At 46.2% G+C, this 21604-nt stretch overlaps 1 protein-coding gene and 1 long non-coding RNA gene across 9 annotated transcripts in view; both read right to left on the bottom strand.

Annotated features, from left to right (window-relative positions):
• Positions 1–21604, bottom strand: part of LOC146194200 (uncharacterized) — a 290048-nt gene that overhangs the window by 45643 nt on the left and 222801 nt on the right. The window lies entirely within an intron of this gene.
• The window catches only part of LOC146194209 (uncharacterized), a 49392-nt gene continuing 47821 nt past the window's right edge, over positions 20034–21604 (bottom strand). For 2 of the 7 annotated variants that reach the window (XR_014705821.1, XR_014705822.1), the window contains exon 4: positions 20035–20332. Coding sequence is in view for 3 of the 7 variants with exons in the window: in XM_084597289.1 (XP_084453415.1) it covers positions 20331–20332; positions 20761–20831 (73 nt within the window). In the remaining 4 variants the exon portion in view is untranslated. Of the gene's footprint in view, positions 20333–20760; positions 20832–21604 lie in introns of all 7 variants that reach the window. The other 5 variants (XR_014705820.1, XM_084597291.1, XM_084597289.1 and 2 more) reach the window with 4 other exon arrangements.

Genomic DNA, 21604 nt, shown 5'->3' with positions numbered 1-21604 from the left:
ACGGATTCAGTCACACCGAAATTGCTACAAGAGCACACGAAACGACTCCCATATGCAGTTCCCCACTCACAAAAACAAACGCTGCACTTCCGTGAAAAAAAGAGCACCAGATTCAGCTTGAACCGAGTTGAAAACCCATATGCACGCACAACACGAACAGACTGGCTTCTGAAACGAAAAAACCGCGTCGTCTGCTCCTGTGGTACCCTCCCGACAAGCAGCGCCCTCTGCCGCTATGAAATGGTTTTCATTGCAAATGGTGCCACCCTCGCCCATAAGGAAGCGCTGCCGGACGGCACACTAGCCAGTATATTCTAGGCACTATAGTTATAGAGGATATTCTAGGCACTATATAGAGGCTAGTCAAATGTGCTAGCCTCTATGGGCCTGGTGCGCTGCAGCTTTGGCCGAACATGTGGCGCCGTCTGGGAGGCGCCGCTGTAAAAGGCGGCTGTCTGGATCCGCAACCGTGGGTAGCGCCAACGCTGTGTTCCGATTTCTTCTTGGTTCCCCGTAAGAATAACAAATAAGCGCCGACTGAAACAAGGGCCTGTACTTACTTAGTCATTTCGAATCTCATATCGCACCCATTGCTTTTCGTTTCGGCTGCGCATTTCCCACTTTTCTTCTTTTTTTTTTTTTTTTTTGTACAGTACTTGACGCTAGGTTTCTTTCAAGCATGCACGAGCGATCGCTTGTTTGTATCGAGCGCGCAACACGCGAAAAACACACACACAAAAAAAAGGGTCTTTTTTTTTTTTACTTCTGGACCCAACTCGAGCTCTAAAAGTTGTAACAACTACTAAAAGTTGTTGTAACCAGCGCTGGCAGGTCTTCGGACACAGCCTGTGTTGTAGAGAGCGCGCGGAGCCTTCCTGCCCAACGAGAGCTTTTTTTTTTTTTTTTTTTTCTAACGACTTCCTAATGATAGTTTCCAGCTGTTCTCGGTGCTCGCTTTTGGGAAGCCTAGCCTGACGTAAAAGACGTAGAAGCACGGCATGGAGAGCGAAGCACATTGCAGGAGTGCGCGCATGCTGACTTGACACACGTTCATGGCTCCCCGCAAAGAGAAAACGTCCTTTTAAACTAACAGCTCGATCTGCTGTTGTGTTTATGGGTGTCATAATAGTTATAAAAAAAAAAAAACCGTCGGGAGGCAATCGAAAATCAAGTTGTTTTTTTGCGGTTTCCTTGGAAATCATACGAGAGCGATGTGTCGCATCATTAACAGTGGCACCCGGCCTTGCAGATGCAACTGGCATCCGTGATATTGCGTGGGTTTGCCAAAACTACATAAAAAAAAAAGAATTACATATGTGGTGAAGAGACGCCGAAACGGCCGAATAAAACTTACCTCCAAGCTGACGTCGTAGAAGGCGGTTTTCATTTCGTTAGCGCATTTTCTGAAGATATCCAAGGGCCCTTCTGCACTGTGAAGTTCCCCGCGCACTCCACGCACGTGCTGGCTTCGTACAGTTTCTGACCGCGCACCAAGCAGTTATTCTTAAATCAAGTCTCAACATTCTCGATCACGCGAAATCCCCCGAACAGCACGCGCTGTGGAGCTTGGATCCGTCACCACTTATTTCGACGCATCGAGTAGAAAATAAAAACTACGGTAGAACTGCCGAGCGCCGAAAGAGCACGTGCACGCAAGGCCTGACGCCTTAGGGTACATCTCCATATACAGCCTGCTCGTCCCGTCCAGGGGAAGACGTGATTTTTTTTTTTTTTAAGAGCCTTTCTATTGACCAACGGAGCCCAGCTCTCGGCTGTCGCTTCTGGGGGGTCTAGCATGCCGTTTCCACATACACTGCCACCGAGGGGAAAAGCCAGTGCTGCGCATTGCACACTGGCTTAGTTTTTGTTTTATTTATGTCTTTACTTTCAAAGTGCCATATTGTTCGGGTTCCGAATTCCTACTTCAAAGGAAAAAAAAAAAACAAAAACCGTAGAGCCTCAAGCAGAAGCGCTCGCGCGCCGACGATGCGCTGCGCCCAAAGCGCCGGCGGCCTTCTCCCAGACGGCATGAATGGGTAGCGGCTTTCTTCGCTTTTTTTTTTTTTGTTTATTTTTCAACACGCACACATGGTACACGTGTCTGTTATGTACGCGTGTGACACGAGGCAGAAAATGACCGACAAAAGTTTTCTTATCACAAGGTTTCTGCCGAGAAGAGTAGACTTCGCGTTCACTCCGCCGCCTCTCTCCGACGAGCAGACATACCACATATGGGTGCGCCGGCGGGAGGTGGCGCTACTCGTTCCGGAGCAGTGGCGCCTCCATACCAGCGCACTAGGCCCATAGTGTCATGTCTCTTTCCAGGGACTGTTACGACCAAGCATCCGCATTTGCGCGCTCTATTGTTCGCCTGTGGGCATGGAAAAGTTTTGTGAATATGTGGTGATGGTCCATTGGCTCTAAGTGAGCCTGTTTCCAGGAATCCTGTTTTGTAAGCATGTTTTGCTTTGTGGACAACCTGCAAATGCCAAATTGGCCCTGTCAAGAGAACGTCTGGAAAAACACAAAGAAACGTCCCCCTGCGGGAAATAGCAGGAAGTGCTTTCTTTTGTTCACCCTTCCAGTCGAGAAGTGCTATCCTCCAGTGATGAATGCCTCCTATCCAAAGGAGACGACAGAGTGACATGTCCGCTGACGTGCAGGACAAGAGAAGAGCATGACTCATACGGCCATTAAGTGATTTCCCGGGAATGCAGGAAAGATTTGCAATTGTCGAAAAGGGACCATGTTGGGAGCCCTATGCGGCGCCACGTGCACTCGGGTTTCTGAGAAGTAAAACCCCCAGAACCAGCCTGAGGTTTCTTTGCTGAAGAATAGAAATGTACCTCCTCTCCTCGCCGTTCCCAAGCTTTTCCCGCCAACAAGTGATCACGCCCAACGAATGAATGCCGGACCAGTCAGTGCTTCAGACCATCAGTGCAGTGATGTGTTCGATTGGATGCCGATACCTGAGGGGCGTGCCCTGGATTTGGTTGGTCAGCATCTTCAGAGAGGGGCTGGACATAGGGGGTTTTTAAGGACGCTGCAGAGCACGAAATGTCGCTCTGGGCCCTGGGTAAACGGCTCATCCAGTCGCTTCTCGCTAAGAACTCTTAACGCTTGTCATTTTGCTGATGTACCCTTCTTTTTCATGTAAATATTCTTGTAAATACGTTTTCTCAAAGTGCCAGTAAACCTGCTTGTACATATTTCACCAACTTAGAAGATTCAGTCCTTCTTCAACCCCGAGTCTCTGCACGCTACCAAGTGAAGGCCGGGTCGACATAGCCCCAGCGTCACGACAACTGGTGATCAGCGGTGGGATCTGAATCTACAAGCACAACGACTGGTGACCAGCGGTGGGATCTGAATCTACAAGCCACAACATCTGGTGATTGGAGGTGGATCTGAAGCTACAAGCCACAACACCTTGTGATCGGAGGTGGCATCTCAAGCAACAAGCAGGAGCAACAATCGGCCAACAAGAGGGCAGCTCGGAACATCGATCGCATGTGTGGGTGAGTGCTTGGCTTTTCTTCTGATGTGGACCAGGTTCTAGAACAGGGTTAGATTTTAGAACTGGTAAAGAGAGTGTGGAAACGCCTTTAGGTTTGGTAGTTTGCACTGTTGTTTTGGAAGTAGCCGACACTCGGAGCGATCATGGACCTACAAAAGCTGCAGAAACCGGAACTGTTGCAATTGTGTGAGGAATTGGGAATTGATACAAGTGGTTTGGCACGAAAACCTTTGATTATAAAGGCAATCACAGATTTGGGAGCCGATGATGAGGAGCTCAGTGAAGCATGGAACCTCATCGGTCAAAAAAAGGAACAGCTCAGACAGCAGAAGGAGCGGGAAAAAGAGCAGAAAGAGCGGGAAAAAGAGGAAAAGAGGCGTGAGCGTGAACTTGAGAGGGAAAAAGAGGAAAGGGAGCGCGAACGTGAGTGGGAAAAAGAGGAAAAGAAGCGTGAAAGAGAAGCAAAAAAGCTGGACCAAGAAATTGAGCTCCGGAAATTAGAACTAGAGTTGAGCAAGAGGTCGGGCAATTGTCCCCAGCTAGCGGTACCTCTTCTCAACAAGGAGGCAGATTTCAAGATGTCAAAGTACATGCAGCCATATGTGATATCAGGGGATATCGGTCTGTATCTGGCTAACTTTGAGCGAACCTGCGAAAAACTGTCCTTCCAGCGAGACACTTGGTCTCAGAGATTATTGACGGTTCTGCCCTGCGAGGCAGCGGAGGTTGTCGCGCGGCTAAGCAAGGAGGACGCGGACAACTACGAGAAGGTCAAAGCTTGCCTTCTGAGAAAGTATAGGCTTAGCGCCGAGGCGTTCAGACAACGTTTTCGGAAAGCTACTAAGTCCAGGGACGAGAGTTACCCTGAATTCCTGTACAATTTAAGAGTTAATTTGGGCGAGTGGCTAAAGAGCACAGATTCCTACAGTGATAGGGACGCTGTAGTCGAGCAAATTCTTTTGGAGCAGTTTTATAACTGCCTCCCAGAAAAAGAAAGAAATTGGTTACAGGACCGAGGCGAAATTAAGTCGGCAACTGAAGCTGCCGAACTTATTGAGGAGTATGCTTCGCGCCGACAATTCAGCAACCCAGCAGTGGATAGGCCCCGCAATCCCAAGTTCAGTATGAAAAACCGTCAGGAAAGGCACTTTGCTAGAGTTGGAAACGAAGAAATGAAGGTTTCTTCAGGCAAATTCCCTAGAAAGGACGGCAGTGAGAAAAGTGGGGAAGTGACCAACGTGCAGAACACAAAGAATAAGCTTGAGGCTAGGAAGCCGCTCACATGCTTTAGGTGTAATGAGCAGGGTCACATTGCCGTCAACTGCCGGAAAGAAAAGATTGCTTTCTCGTATGTCAGGGACTGCGATGAAAATATGCAGCTTTTAGAACCCTACCTGCATGACCTAGTAGTCAACGGGAAGCCTTGCAAGGTACTGCGCGATTCGGCCGCAACGATGGATGTTGTCCATCCGGCGTATGTATCGCCTTCCGACTATACAGGACAGTGTGCATGGATCCGACAGGTAGTTGAGGAACAGAGTGTGTGCTTGCCGATCGCGAACGTGGTCATCGAGGGCCCTTTCGGCGAATTAACAACCGAGGCTGCCGTTTCAGGAAAGCTTCCTAAGTGCTATCCGTATTTGTTCTCCAACAAATCGGACATGCTGCTGCGAAAGAGGGGCATCCTTTTCGGAGACAGAGTTGTGCAAGCCTTAACACGTTCAAAGGCGCGAGAACTAGCTACACTGCTCATTCCAGAAAAATCCACAGCGGAGGAAACGGCAGTTAAAACAATGGTAAATGCGGAAGATAGCAGGTCAGAAAACTTTGAGAGCGAGGCATCTCAGATAAGTCAACTTGAAAGTGAGCTTGATGAGACGCGGAATGAGGACGTTCTTGAGAGTAACCTCTTGCCGCCAGTGTCTAGTAATCTCACGAGACTTTTAAGTGGAACCCGAGAGGACTTAGCTATAGAGCAAGCCAATGATCCCAATATACAGGAGATAAGGGAGCGCCACCGCGCCACTAAGACAGCAAACAATATTTCTTTCGAGATGAGAAAGGGAGTGCTGTATCGCTTATTCAAGGATAAGCGCGGAGTAGAGCGGGACCAATTAGTCGTTCCCCAAAAGTACCGCGGAGACTTACTGCGACTTTCCCATGGCAGCTCGTGGTCATGTCACCTTGGAATAAAGAAAACAAAGCAGAGGCTGTTGCAAGAATACTATTGGCCTGGATGTTTTAAGGACACGGAAAATTTTGTACGGTCATGCGACACGTGCCAGCGGGTTGGAAAGGCGCAAGATAAGTGGAAAGCTCCGATGGTGTTAGTACCAATCATTACCGAGCCGTTTCACCGGTTAGTAATAGATATAGTTGGGCCACTTCCTGTGACCGAGTCAGGGTACCGTTATATCCTCACTATGTTATGCCCAGCCACAAAGTTTCCAGAGGCTGTTCCGCTGCGCGAGGTGACGTCCGAGAGTGTAGTGGATTCGCTGCTGTCAGTGTTTGCACGAGTTGGATTCCCTTCCGAGGTCCAAAGTGATCAGGGTAGCGTTTTCACGAGTGTCCTCACCACCTCATTTCTCGAGCGATGCGGCATTAAGGTAGTGCATAGCTCGATCCATCATCCGCAGAGCAACAGCGTAGAAAGATGGCACTCTGTTCTCAAACGAGTCCTGAGGGGACTGTGCTATGAAAACAAGCGCGAATGGGATACCTGCCTGCCTGCAGCGCTTTTCGCTTTGCGGTCAGTGCCGCACGAATCCACTGGATTTAGCCCAGCCGAGTTGGTGTACGGAAGGTCACTGCGCTCACCTTTGCGAATGGTGCGCGAAGCCTGGGAGGGGCGCGGAGAAGACCCAACAGTAGTAGAATTCATTCTGAACCTCTTGAATCGCTTACATAACACTAAGGAACTCGTTGAGGCCAGCATGAAGTCAGCCCAGGCTCGTTCCAAGGTGTACTATGATAAGTCAGCCCGTCAAAGGACGTTTTGTATCGGGGACCAGGTGATGTTGCTGAGAAGTTCAAGGCAGAATAAGCTCGAAGTACAGTGGGAAGGACCGGCTGAAGTCGTTGCAAAGCTTTCTAACACCAACTACGCAGTGAAAATTCCCGGTAGGCGTAAAGAAGTGCGCATTTATCATTGCAATCTTATGAAGCCTTATGTGCAGAGGGAAGCCGTGGTAAATCTAACGTTAAACCTTCCCGAGGAGATGGGGGACAACTTGATTTGCCTCAGCGGAAAAGGAAGCAACGCTCAGGAGCTTCTCAAAAAGACGGAGCAGAGAGGAGAACTAAAGAAATCCCAGCTGTCCGATCTGGGCGAGATAATAACAGAGTTTGAGGCCTGCTTCGTGGACAGGCCAGGCAGAACTGATTTGACTGAGCACGATATTGAGCTGACTTCAGACGTGCCAGTGCGATCAAGGTGCTACCGATTTTCTCCAAGGCAAAGAGAAATTCTGGATAGGGAAGTAACTCGCATGCTGGAATTGGGAGTAATAAAACCCTCGGAAAGCGATTATGCTTCGCCTATGATCTTAGTAGAAGCTCCAGGTAAAGACCCTAGGCCTGTGGTAGACTACCGAAAGCTAAATTCTCTCACCAGGGATCAAGTGTATCCTATTCCGAATATTGAGGAGAGAGTAGAACAGGTCAGTAGAGCGGCATATGTGACTACGCTGGACCTTACTCGAGGATACTGGCAAGTACCGCTCACTGAACGCGCCAGCAGATACGCGGCTTTCGTCACTCCGACGGGCAGCTACCAGCCAACAATGATGAGTTTCGGGCTCAAAAATGCTCCATTTTGTTTTTCCCGACTCATGGATAGGGTTTTAAAGGGGTGTGAAACATTCGCGGTGCCTTATTTAGACGACATTGCGGTTTTTTCCGACTCATGGGCGGACCATATGGTACATCTAAGAGCTGTACTGAGCCTTTTGCGTCAAGCTGGACTAACCGTAAAGGCCGAGAAATGTTGCCTGGCAAGGGCGACCGTGGACTACTTGGGTCACAATGTAGGTCAAGGTTTCAGGAAACCCAGCGAGATTAAGATTTCTGCGGTAGCAGACTACCCGCGGCCGAGCACGAAGACGGAAATTCGAGCATTCCTGGGTCTGACTGGGTACTACAATCACTACATCCCTAACTATTCAGCTTTGGCTAGCCCTCTGACCGACGCTCTCCGCAGGACAGAACCGACAAATGTAGTCTGGGACGAACAAAAGGAAGCCTCCTTCGTAAACCTGAAGGCTGTGCTGATTAGCCGTCCGGTATTGCGAGCTCCAGACTATGGCCGAGAATTCACGGTCCAGTGTGATGCCAGTGATCGAGGGTTAGGTGCTGTTCTCTGCCAGAGAGATGACGACGGTAATGAGCACCCCGTGCTCTACTTGAGCAGAAAACTGAGTTCTAGAGAGAGGGCTTATTGCGCGTCAGAGAAGGAATGCGCTTGCATTGTATGGGCCATTCAAAAATTGCAGTGCTATCTTGGAGGGGCCAAATTCACCGTAGAGACGGACCATTGTCCCCTGGCTTGGCTGCAAACTGCGACATCGAAGAACAGTCGCCTTCTTAGGTGGAGCTTGATTTTACAGCAGTACAATTTTGAAATAAGATACAAAAAGGGGAAGTTAAATGGGAATGCGGACGCGCTTAGCCGCTCTTTCTAAGCGGTCCGAGATGTTCCTCACCATGTATCCAAATTGATAATCAGGTTTTTTTTTTTTTTCGTGCGCTTGAATATAGATGACTATGTAAAGCAGCACGTTTGGTTTTCGAGGCATACGTGGGTCCTGAACGTCTTGAGAGTGGGCTTTTCTCGAACAACAATGGCAGTTTTCTTTTGACCTGGTCTCTTCAGACGGGAGCCGAGTGCTTGCTTCGACATGTGGTTGAGTTTCAGATAGCTCAAGCAATTTGGCCTACAACAATCAAGACAACGCGACATGCAACAGCGAGCTTCAAGCGTTCACGTGCAGGCCATTAAGTCGTCTCTTCATGCAGCAGCTGCGGCTGCTGCCCTCCGAGTCTCTTCTGGCGGGGGAGGAGGCTGTTACGACCAAGCATCCGCATTTGCGCGCTCTATTGTTCGCCTGTGGGCATGGAAAAGTTTTGTGAATATGTGGTGATGGTCCATTGGCTCTAAGTGAGCCTGTTTCCAGGAATCCTGTTTTGTAAGCATGTTTTGCTTTGTGGACAACCTGCAAATGCCAAATTGGCCCTGTCAAGAGAACGTCTGGAAAAACACAAAGAAACGTCCCCCTGCGGGAAATAGCAGGAAGTGCTTTCTTTTGTTCACCCTTCCAGTCGAGAAGTGCTATCCTCCAGTGATGAATGCCTCCTATCCAAAGGAGACGACAGAGTGACATGTCCGCTGACGTGCAGGACAAGAGAAGAGCATGACTCATACGGCCATTAAGTGATTTCCCGGGAATGCAGGAAAGATTTGCAATTGTCGAAAAGGGACCATGTTGGGAGCCCTATGCGGCGCCACGTGCACTCGGGTTTCTGAGAAGTAAAACCCCCAGAACCAGCCTGAGGTTTCTTTGCTGAAGAATAGAAATGTACCTCCTCTCCTCGCCGTTCCCAAGCTTTTCCCGCCAACAAGTGATCACGCCCAACGAATGAATGCCGGACCAGTCAGTGCTTCAGACCATCAGTGCAGTGATGTGTTCGATTGGATGCCGATACCTGAGGGGCGTGCCCTGGATTTGGTTGGTCAGCATCTTCAGAGAGGGGCTGGACATAGGGGGTTTTTAAGGACGCTGCAGAGCACGAAATGTCGCTCTGGGCCCTGGGTAAACGGCTCATCCAGTCGCTTCTCGCTAAGAACTCTTAACGCTTGTCATTTTGCTGATGTACCCTTCTTTTTCATGTAAATATTCTTGTAAATACGTTTTCTCAAAGTGCCAGTAAACCTGCTTGTACATATTTCACCAACTTAGAAGATTCAGTCCTTCTTCAACCCCGAGTCTCTGCACGCTACCAAGTGAAGGCCGGGTCGACATAGCCCCAGCGTCACGACAGGACCATTACCACATTGAGAACACTTCCCGCATTGACTGTTTTGGTAAGGCTCTCTTAGCATTACTGAAAGTTATATAAAAAGAATTCACAGTGGATTTATTGCATCAGTCATTTATCGTAAAATTTGCGCGTAGATACTTTAATTTGTGCTCCCGGTTGGGATACACGTCGTTGGGATACAAGCGGGACAGTGTGTGTACTTGCGAGGTTTGTGTACAGTGCGAGTTGCTTACAGCCCCTTCGGTCACGTCTTCTTCAAGTGTGCAGTGCTGTACTTAAAGTAGTACGTAGTACATGTTAATTTGGTGCGGTAGCTACCCTTATAGCTACTCGCTGTTGCAGTATTTTTTTTTTTTATGTTGCTTTCCCGAGAACTGGCCTTCATATGTAAGTGCATCGTTGTTGCTTTCATCTGTTTTAGGCACAGCCTGCCTGTATGCTAGCACACCGTTTGTTGTGTATGCGTCGCCCCTCTGTACCTGTGCACTGCAGAGAAGCACCAGGGCAGATCATCACTGTATTTTAGTTCATGTCATGGGCTGCCGGGACTTCATGTACTGCCTTGTTGTACATGCTTACATTTTAGCACACCGTTTGTTATGTATGCGTCGCCCCTCTGTACCTGTGCACTGCAGAGAAGCACCAGGGCAGATCATCACTGTATTTTAGTTCATGTCATGGGCTGCCGGGACTTCATGTACTGCCTTGTTGTACATGCTTACATTTTAGTTAACTATTAATTCGTAAAATATAAACAAAGGTTAACTTTTCTCATATAGCTGTAAATATTTCGTCATACTGTCTAGGATGCCAAATGAGTTGTTGAAATGTCGGGATGATGCTAGAAATATATTGATCCTTTTTTACCGTTTTGTGCTGTGCTACTACCACAAATTCTGAACAGAACCAGTCAATTCATTTTCTATTGCTGTCCAAAAGAACTTCAGTATACTTCATCAGTTTAAAAGCACTTCTGCTTGTGTTGCCTCATATATGTTCTGTTTTCACCCAGAACCTCTCCACCTTCCCCAGTACTTCAAGAAATTAAAGTAGTCACTGAGCCGAGCTTAATTGTCCTTTGCTACTTTCACTAGAAAAACATGACCCTGCTCGTCCATGTCATGGGCACGGTTAATGCAGACTTTGCAGAGCACGCTTTTCTTGTCTGCAATATTTGGGCATTTTCAAAACATATTCATCATTGCTCGTAGCAGGCATGCCCATGTGGACTAAAATACTGACTCTTCTAGAAATGAGCCCCACCTTGGCTTATGTGTCATGACATCAACTGATGTTGGGACTTGAGTCACAGGTGCTGACTCTGTAACTACAAAAGGCCTCAGTTCAACCGGAAAGGGCATTCTTACACATCTTTTGACTGTGGACCAGTGCACTTGTGCTATTTCGAAAACATGAAAAAATACAGATCAAAACAGGATTGGTGTGCTGGGTGTCTAAATGTACAGCAGTGGACAGTAGGTGCAGCAATTTCACAAGAGTCCATGTGCCTGGTACGTTGTCACAAGAATGCACACAAAGAGACATATATATTACTTTGGTTGTTTTTATTCTAAAAGTCTTGTGAGCTTGAAAAATTCCTTTATGCCGACAAAAGTATGTTCTCTGTGCGAGTTCAAAGTGTTGTGGTGGTGCCTGCTGGCCACAAGGTCAAAAGACATGCACAGAGAGAGAGAGAGAGAGACCCTTTAATGAAGAACAGAGATTTTAGTCGTTTAAATTTCTCTGACATGCTACTCTGTGTAGGAAGGGGAATTTGGGAGGTAACGATGGAAAAAGAATCCTGAGGAGATTAAAAGAAATGAAGAGGGAGATAAAATGCAGCCATTAAGTGCGTTCTAAGGTGCATCGTGGAGTCATGGTATAAAATGAAATGATGAAATGCATAGTCCGATAAATGTGCTTATAGAGTTCACAGCGTGAAAAATGCCACAGTGTGACATTCAAGGTGAACTTAGTTTGTCTAAAAGTCCAATGTCTTTCAAATACGTAAATAAAAAGTTTGTTGCGAGTCTCTGTTGCCTAGGGCAGGCTGAGAGACCTAAAACAATGCCCATTGTTAAAGGCACTGGGGAGAGCTTTTCTATGCTATGTTCGTAGTATGCACGCTCGTCAGCATATGCAGGACACTCAAAAGACATGCACATGTTTATTCAAAGCTTTAGGCACTAAAAAAAAATTATTACTGCTTAAAAGTGTGCTTCCTGTCATAGCAGTATGTGTACACATGCATGTCCTTTTAAGAACCAGCTGGCAGTAAATTTACTACTAGTAGATTATTATACCTACAGATGTATGCGCTCACATTTTCTGTGATTCAGTTAAAGGGGTCGTGAAACGAAAATGTAGCAGCCCAGTTGCAATTTTCCTTGCTTCAGTAAACATTAGGTATGCCTATTCCAAAATATCTCGTCGAAATATTGCTTCTGCATTTAATAATAGGCCGAGGCTAGAGCCACGCCCGTGGCAGCAGCCGACCCCACACACGTTTCTCCTGCTGCCACGCACGGAAATACGTCACACTCACGTGACCCGTGCATGATGACGTCAGTGGTTGTGCGCTTCCGTTTAAAATGGCGCGTTGCAAGGCGTGCAATTCCTAGCATTGCCTCCTTAGCCGAGTGGCGTTTCATCTGTGTGAAATTTGTTCGTTGTCATAGCTTTAAAGCCGTTAATTTTGTTGCGGCGGTATTAATTATTGCTATTGGTACGCATGAGTTCATTTGTTTTGTGAGTTGTGCGGTAAAGACGAAGTGTTGCACGCGCACAGCGAGAAAAAGATGCTACATATTTTGGCGACAAGGATGGTAGCGTAAACCAGGACTTCGGCGTGGACTGCTGACCGTCCATCATGAGCTTTTCGGGTCTTCAGCCGCCTCCGCCCTTCCGTGGGAGTAATGGAGGCTGGCGTTCCACAACTACATGCTGGCGTCTGGTGCCTCCACTAGATACCTCCACACTTCTGCTAACCGGAGAGGGCTATCCTGCCAGCGAATTTTCTACACATTGTCGCCGTCGTCCCCTTCAGCGCCTACCGCTGCTGCCTCACACTCCGGTGACGATGCTATCTTTTTACTGGCGACGCACTACAAATCTTCCATAAATGTGATCGCCGCACGCCACCGTTTTCAACGCTGAGTACAAACTGCCGGAGAGATGGCATATGAGTACACATCGCTGCCCTTCGCAGCCTTGTCGGCGACTGCGGTTTTTTTGGGAGCTTCGCAGACTACAAAATCAGGAACCAGCTGGTGAAGAAGACCATTAGTCACCATTTCGGTGAACGCCATCTCCTTCTTGACTTTCTCGCGCGCCCTGGCCTTTGCTAGACAGTGCCAGCAAGCTTGCCATGAAGCAAATGAGCTGTCGGGAGAGGTGGCTCCAGTACAGCGCGTGAGATGCGAGTGCACATCATAACGGGTCCCTCAGGTCCCTTGCATCAAATGCAGTTGCCACGTATGTAAATCTTCATCTGCACTTCCGGAGCGCTCGTGCTATCGCTGCGGTTCTCCTACCCACCTGGCGAACGACTCCACGTGGCAAGCTCGCAAGTAGAATAGCCAGCCTCTAATCCGCGGGCGCACGACTCTCCGTCTTCCCCGGCACGCGTGCCGGGGGCGGGGAAGAGGACGCCCATTTCCGATGGAAATAAAAAGTTGTGCAACCAACCAATCGCAAACGGAAGTGTCGTCGGTGCGGCAAAGTGGGCCATTTGGAATCTGCAAGTCGTCTGATCGTTCCAGTGAAGTGCAGAAAGTCGAAGATGATTCCTCCAGCAGTGATGCTATTGTACGTCTCCACTGTTCCTCTGCAACCTGTTGCTTTGCCAGACAAGCTTTGGGATAAGCCTGCAATCGACATCGTGGGGCGTTTCGACCAAGCTCCTAGTAACTGTCGCTTTGCTATAACACTCGTTGACTATTACAGTAAATGGCCGGAGGCTTCTTTCACAACTGCCACAGTTCAAGAATTGCTTCTAGGTACATTTGTTCACAAGGGTTACCCTGAAAAGATTGTGTTGGATCACGGATCACAATTCTCATCCTCGGGGTATACGTAACTGCTACTCCTCAGTTTATGACCCCCAAGCCAATGGACTTGTAGGACAGTTTAATAAGGTTTTCAGGGCATATGTTCAGATGGCTCTTTGCGAGCGACGTAACCTACGTACAGCTATTATTGAACTCTGTGTCTATCGCTGTGCGCCACATGCCACGACAGGAATCGCTCCAGCCATCCTAGTTCATGGCCAGATGCCTCGCATAAGACTTAACGTTGCGTGCCTGCCAGATCAGTGCTTCTCGACTGATCGCACAAGAGCGCTGAAGCTCTAATGCCAGTGGCTAGAGCAGAAGTAAGCCAAATATAAGCTTTATGCAGACCAGCGGAGTGTAACCAAGCACTGCGACTTTCAGATTGGCAACTATGTGTGAGTTCGTAAGCCGATTGTGCGAGGCAAGCTGGCTGCTCGGTTTCGGAGCCTTGAAGAGTTGTGGAGCAAATTGGACCAGTCTCATACCTGCTGGATGATGGGCGAGTGTGGCACTCGTCCAAATTATGAGCTGTTAGGAAAGCAGTTCAGTGCCAACCTCCGCCTTCAGCTCTGATGGCTCTCCTCGCTAACATTTTGTTGCCCACTGACTGCACCCGAGTGTCGACCAGTCCACGTACCAGAAACGCAGACCAGAGTCCAACCTCGCGTAGCCCCAATAACGCTGATGTTAGCCTGGGAACTTCCTCATTCCTGGCTTTGCCTGACACAGAACCGACAGACCCCCCCTGAACCCAAGTGTGCCTCAACAGCAGCAACTACTACTCCTCTTCCTTCTCCCTGCAGAAGCATTTGTCAAAAGAAGCTTCCCGCAAGGTTTAAAAGACTGTGATGTATTAAAGGATATTTAGCCATTTGCTAGCAAGCTTTTTTTTTTTTTTTAAGTGCGGTGGAAATGTGATAAAGACGAAGTGTTGTTGCACATGTGCATGGAAGAAAACGAGGAAGTGAAATACAGAACGGCTGGGGAGCAGTCAATTGCTGCGTTGCTGTCTTGTCTACGCTACAAGTTGCCTTATGTTTCTTTGGCTCGAACCCAGGTGCTCCAGAACAGTAGTTGGTTATGTAAAGTATTGCGCAATTGAGGTGTAGGCATTTGGTAGGAATGAGCCAGTCTTTTGCATATAGTATTACATAGCCCTTCTGGCCTTTTGTGCATATCGTCACATGCGAGAGTCGGGCTTTAGTGACGTGAACATTTCTGAGCGGTTCAGTTTAAAGGGATGTTCCTTACTTTTGCTCACCTTCAAATAGTGCGTTGTGTGGTGGCTGCATGGTGACTAGGACAGTGAATTACATTGACCAATATTTTTCATCATGCAGTCACGATTTTGTACGAGCAGATGGAAATAGCTAAAGATGTTTGCACAGGGCAAATGACATCTATGTTCTTGTTTACCAACTCACTTGACCAGTTAGCTTATGGTGTTGTCGAGAGCAAGCCTTTGGCGTAAATCGCTTTCTTCGCCATTCTCCTGTGAGACCAGAACATGTACACAGCTAGTGTAAACCAGACCACTCGGCTGCTACACAGAAACGACCGTTATAGGCAGGCACTACATTGTGCATCCAAAGTGGTGAGGGAACCATATCTGGTAAACTTTACCAGTAGGCCTGTTCCTTGGCTGAAGTTGCAGAGGTGCTCCGTTCAGTGCACCTACTGGAGGAATAGTCGAGCCTCCTCATTCTGGACTGGAGCTGACCAGCGAGGCCATTTATTAGGACGACTTTCCACCAACAGGGTTATCTGCTTTTACTTCAGGTTTCCATGAAACATAATTAAATAGTGCTCCTTTGTTAAGGCGTGACACTGATCTGCTCCCTTTTTAACAGTGATCGGATGTTCCAAGAGCCTAAATGGAGAAGGTTGCATACACATGCAATTAAATTACTTAGCATTTACTAAACATATTTATTCAGTCATATTTTTTGACCTACTATGTCTAAATATTAAAACATCCTCGCAGCCAGTGGAACTAAATTTTTTAATCAAGAGTTTTATGGGTTGAATTCATGATCAAACCGGACAAAAAGCACAACAGCTGTATACATTCTAGACCAACTTTGGCTATGAGGGACACTGTAGGGGAGGGTTCTGGATCATTTCGATCACCTTTAACTTCAAAAGGCATTGACTGCACAGTACATGGGTGCTATGCTTTCTGCATCAATCCAAACATGGCTGCCACGCCTACGGTCAAACCACGGTACCCTGGTTCAGTGGTTGAGCATCTTAACCACCGAGCCACTGCGGTAGGGTATAAGTAAAAAAATAGGTGAATAAAACTTGACTTTTTTCTTGGCACACACCATAGTTTATTTCATCCATGTCTCTGCTGTAACACCCTAAGTACATGTACTTAACTTAACAATAATGAATCAAAAGCCCAGACATTTGTGTTTGGTGCATGATAGCCACAGCTGCTTATGCGCCATAAAACCCCATATAATTAGACATTGAAACTCTGTGTATGGGCCCGCAACTTTAAACCCAAGCTCTAAGGCCATCTCTAGCCCATGCAGTGCTCAGGGCACTGCTGCCACCCAATCACGTGATCTTGCAACTTTGGGGCCAGGTTGCAAAGCTTAAACAGTTACTGCACACTCCTAAAGCACTGTATGCAATGACTATGGCAAAGGAAGGCGACAGACGGTGGCATGCGGGCACCATCTACAAAGCTATTCGATAGCCCCTTTCGGGCCCTAACAGGAAGAACACTTTCATATAATGCCTCCTTCCTGGTAAGCATGTGAAGCTCTCATTGTTACAATTGTTCTTTTTTTTTTTTTTTTTTTCTTGAATTATGGTTATGAGGAGCAGTACCCTCCCCTATTTTTTTTTTTGTGCCACCCCACCGAGAGTGCCATGGCATCCCTGATTTTCTGCAAGAGTAGAGTTGCCTGGAACTTTCTATGATTCTGTTACTCTTCAAAAATGCTTGCTTTTGCGGCAATGCCCAGTCTACTCCCTTGGCTTTGGTATCTGTGACAGCACCTTTTGCATGACATTGTGGCCCATAAGGCTTGACAGCAGTAGTCAGTAAGTCAGGCGGAGAAGGAAACAACTTTATTCAACGCATTACTAAGTGTCAAGAATGTCCTGGGCCAGGGTCACCAAGGCCAACTGATCATTCATTAAGCCAAGCACAGATTCCTCATGAACTTTTACTAAAGCTTTCGTAGCACACTTGTTGCATGCAGGTTATTTGCATGGTTGGTCAAAAGACCCCATGCCTTGGGGTGTGCAGTCAAGCTGCACAATGGGGAACTTGTGAAGCTGAAAAATTTTCTCAGGGAAGCAGACAAGACCCATTCTCACCTTACATACATTTTGAGCTTTGGGCTCTTTGTGCCTCATAAAAGAGCCAGAAGATTGTGACCTATTATACACATTCTGCTTCATAAAGTGCTTTTAAATGGCACCTTCATTTTTTAACAATGACTTTTCAATAACCAAGAAAAAGCAAAAAAATATGCCAAATTCAAATTTACTGCAAAAGCTATACAGCATGGGGTAAATAAAAAAGACGTGAGGTATGTCTGATGCCGTGGCCTTTGTCTTCAACCATCTGAGGATGTCTCTTGCAGTTGGCAGGTGACATGAACAGGTGACTCCTGTGATGTCACAAGACCGCGTGTCATTGTTGAAGTGGCAAGTGCTGCTAAATTTAGCTTCGCCATTGAGATGGGAGGGTGAGATCAGAATCCAGCCTTCTAGGACTCTTGGGTCCCAGGCTAGACATGCTACCCTAGGTCACACAAGCACATTCATTCAGCTTGGTTAAAGCTGGTCTTTATATTTATGTCACTCCTGGCAGCTTGAACAACATACATCACGGTCCACTTCACACCGTGTCTCTGGCAGGTGGCATGGCTGGCCACTTTTCGGCTGTTTCAGTGACATCATCTGTCTTAAATTTACCTGCCTTTGTGTTTGCTCGCATTAAATGTGCGTGTGACGTCAGCAGCGACATATGTTCTCATGTGGTTTAACCATGTAAACTGTCCTGATCTTCAATTTGCTTCAAGATAGCAGGCCTGGTCCTTTGTGGCAGTTGTCAAATGCCGAGAAGCATGCGCTAAGTGATGCAAGGAACAGCAGGCAAAAAGATACAGGCGTCATCTACATATAACGTCTATCAAGATAAACTATGCCAAACCAGTGTTTTTCATTGCTCTATTAGATTTAGGCACATTAAACTTATAATTTTTTTCAAACATATTTAACAGCAAAAGGTCAGCATTTCTTTTTTTAGAGTACAGATCTAAGTATGATTGTTTTTGCATTAACTAGCCTTACATTGAATACTTGTTCCTGCAAAAAGGCTAAGGTAAACCCCAAGTACCAGGCCACAGCGACCTCTTTTCGATGGGTAAACCAGGGCACCTTTGTGTTGAGCGATGTCAGTGCATGTTATAAAACGCCGGGTGGTTGAAATTTCCGGAGGACTCCACTATGAAGTCTCATAGCCTGAGTTGCTTTGGGATGTTAAACCCATAAGTTAAACTAAACTAGTAAACCCCAAGTGATCTTTCTTTACCAACACAGGAGTAGCATGTTATACTGCTGATAAGAAAGTTAACTATCATTGAAAATAATATGTTCCAAAAAAGAAAAACTGAAATCCAAAATCAAGTCTGTCTAATTAAACTGCCATCCAAGAAAATTCTGCCCCAAGTACAAAATTCAGAAATGTGTACCCTATCAAAATGCAATATGTGAGTGCATACAGCTGCAGGTATAGTAATCTACTGGCAGTAAATTTACTGCCAATGGGTTCTTAAAGAGACATGCACGTGAGCACATACTGCTAGCCGACAGAAAAGCATACTTCTGAGCTGTATATTATTTTCTTAGTCACTGCATAAAGTTTCGACTAAACATGTGCTTGCCTTTTGACCTTGTGGCCAGCAGGCACCATTACAACACTTTGAACTTGCACAGATTACAGCAACATGTTTTTGTTGGCATCAAGGAATTTTTCAAATTCGCGTGACTTTTAGAATAAAAACAACCAAAGTAATGTATATATGTCTTTGTGTGTATTCTTGCGACAAGGTACCCTAGTCACTTAACTATATGTCAGAGTTTTTACTATATCAAAGTTTACTATAGCAGGATTCTACTTATATGGACTCTTGTGAAATTGCTGCATCTACTGTCCAGCAACCAAACATTTATACACACAGCACAGCCATCCTGCTTTAAGTAGACCCCTTTACAGTAAAGTCACTGGGACCAGCAAAAATCTTTACTATATCAGTTGTTGGTGATGACATGGTTCTGAAGATGCTGCCTGGTAGTTAAATGGGCACTTACTAAACACGTCTTGTTGCTTAATAAAAAAAAACACTGAAATACCTTCCATCTCTCCCTTATCTCTTCATGCAACTTTTTTCAGTTATAAAAATTTTTTACATCTTGTGGAAGTACTTTTTAAGCATGAGGACAGTGTAGCTACAAATACAACCAAGTATGGCTTAATGTGAAAACCAAAGCTTTACATGAACACGGTGTCACTTTTTGCTGTTCCTGTCCTTTAAAAGGCAATAAATGATAAATGCGCGTGGCAGTCAAGTGCTGCAAGAACGCACATGCTGCACCTCTTCTTCTTACCTCCGCTGCCTCATGCTTTGTGCTGCACTGTGCTGTGAATGTTCGCCCAATTCCTCCCCTTCCCTTTTTCTTGCCGCACTTTTACTATCCTTTGCTTTCTGAACGGACCGCACCGCCTCTTTTTCATGTTTGTAGACAGCTTTACTTTTTTTTTTCTACGCCCTGCGTGCTTTCCCTCATGGCTTCAAAGCTTCCGTAAAGTAGGCTTCTCCTGAATCTGCTTAGCCTGGTGGTAAAGCCACTTAAAAAAAAGACATTTTTTTTTGTTTTCAAATAAAAAATATATATTTGCCACGCGATTCTAGGTAGTGCGCGGGAGCGAGAGTCGTCGCCGCGACCAGGTGCACGTTACTATAACGGATGTCTGCCAAAAATGTCTTTACTATAAAGGGGGAGAAATGTACAGTCGTGAGCAAAAGTGGTATACAACACTCAGCCAGTGGCGAAGCGCGCGAAAACTGCATGCCAATTACTTTATCTAGCAACAGCTATCTGTGATCGGAACAATAGTGGCAGTGCCCCATTTTATCCACATGCATGTGTCACTGTCGCTGTCTCTTGCGCTGTCGTATAGGTGGCATTTTTACGCAGTTTTCCCGAGCTCTGTCACTGGCTGAGTATTGTATACCACTTTCGCTCACGACTGTACAGTTGTCAAGATAAACAGGGACTTCGGTTTCACTTTACTATATCAGAGTTTACTATGCGGGGTTCTACTTATATGGACTCTTGTGAAAATATCTACTGTCCAGTAACCAAACACACAGCACAGTCATCCTGAAAATAACAGCTTGAGGGGCTAGTTAATTGGTGCTGCATAATACCCAGAAATGTGGCGCAACAAACACAAACACATGCATGTTTTTGTGTTTATTGCGCCACATTTCTGGGTATTATACAGTCGTCCTGCTTTATTTTTCACGTTTTCGAGCGATAGCACAAGTGCACTGGTCCACGGTCAATGGATGCGTAAGAATACTCTTGCCAGTTGAATTCGGGGCCTTTTTTAGCTACAGAGTTGGCACCTGTGAATCAAGTCCCAACATCAATATATGCTGGTGTCATCCTGACATCCCAACAACGTTCCATTCTGGAAAGTGTGAAAGAGTATTTACAGCTCTGTGAGAAAACTTGACCTCGGTTTTTATTTTTATATTTTTACAATTAACAGATTACGTGAGCGTAAGCATGTGCCAGAAGGCAGAACATGAAGTCCCGGCGGCCCATGACATGAACTAAAATGAACATCTGCTCTGGTGGCTTCTCTGCAGTACATAGGTGTCAAGGGGCGCAGCGCACGTGCGCGCGCGCACACACACACACACACACACACACACACACACACACACACACACACACACACACACACACACACACACACACACACACACACACACACACACACACACACACACACACACACACACACACACACACACACACACACAAGCCTACAAGCAGGCTGCGCCTAAGGGCAAAATGAGGCAAATCAGCTGAGAGCAACATTGATACACTTACATATGAAGGCCGGTTCTCGGGTAAGCAACATAAAAAAAATGCTGTAACATTCAGACACGACGGCGGCTTTTCTGCAGTGCAAAGAGCAAAGCAAACTCATCACGACCTAATTGCCGATATAGATCAGTATTCAGGTAATAAATATGTCAAATCCTTAATTCTGAACGGGCCAACCTTCTTTTTTATATTTTTATTCTGTAGAGAAGTTCAGCAACTGCCTTGAAAGTGCAGCTGGTAATGTGAAAGGCTTTTGAATGGACTGTTCAAAATTCACAAGTAATTTACCGAACTGCCTGCTATATCAGCGAAACCACAATGTTAAACTACATTTTTCCACAGTATTGAAAATAAACACGCGCCTAATATTTCTTTGGTCATAAATATGACCATTCATTGGCTTCCTTAACTCAAACGTATTTAATTGTGACGAACAGCGCGGGCTCGTTTCACTATCTTTGTTTGGTATGTGTCATATATCGTACGTACTAACATGTTATTTTGTAGATAGCCTGTAAGATATTGTTTATCTGCTCACTAAACACGTTTGTAGGTACCGGCTTTCCTGGCTCTAAATAAACAGACTAAAATGAAAAACGTTTAATTTCAGTCGGAATAGTTTTTCCAATTTGGCACTCCAAATTGGTTAGAATGAACTGTCAATTTTGAAAGAGGCTGAAATTGTATACATGCAGTAGGTATATCAAATTATCTGGGTGATGCATCTATCGTATATATAGGACTATATATAGGAAAGATGCATCACCCAGATAATATAAATTTATCTATATATCATTTATAGTTATAATAAATTATGTGTGTGTGTGTGTGTGTGTGTGTGTGTGTG

This window comes from Amblyomma maculatum, chromosome 3 (assembly GCF_055883805.1).
Source record: "Amblyomma maculatum isolate TAMU_Amacu chromosome 3, ASM5588380v1, whole genome shotgun sequence".
Taxonomy (NCBI): domain Eukaryota; kingdom Metazoa; phylum Arthropoda; class Arachnida; order Ixodida; family Ixodidae; genus Amblyomma; species Amblyomma maculatum.
This window is presented reverse-complemented; position numbering and strand designations above follow the sequence as displayed.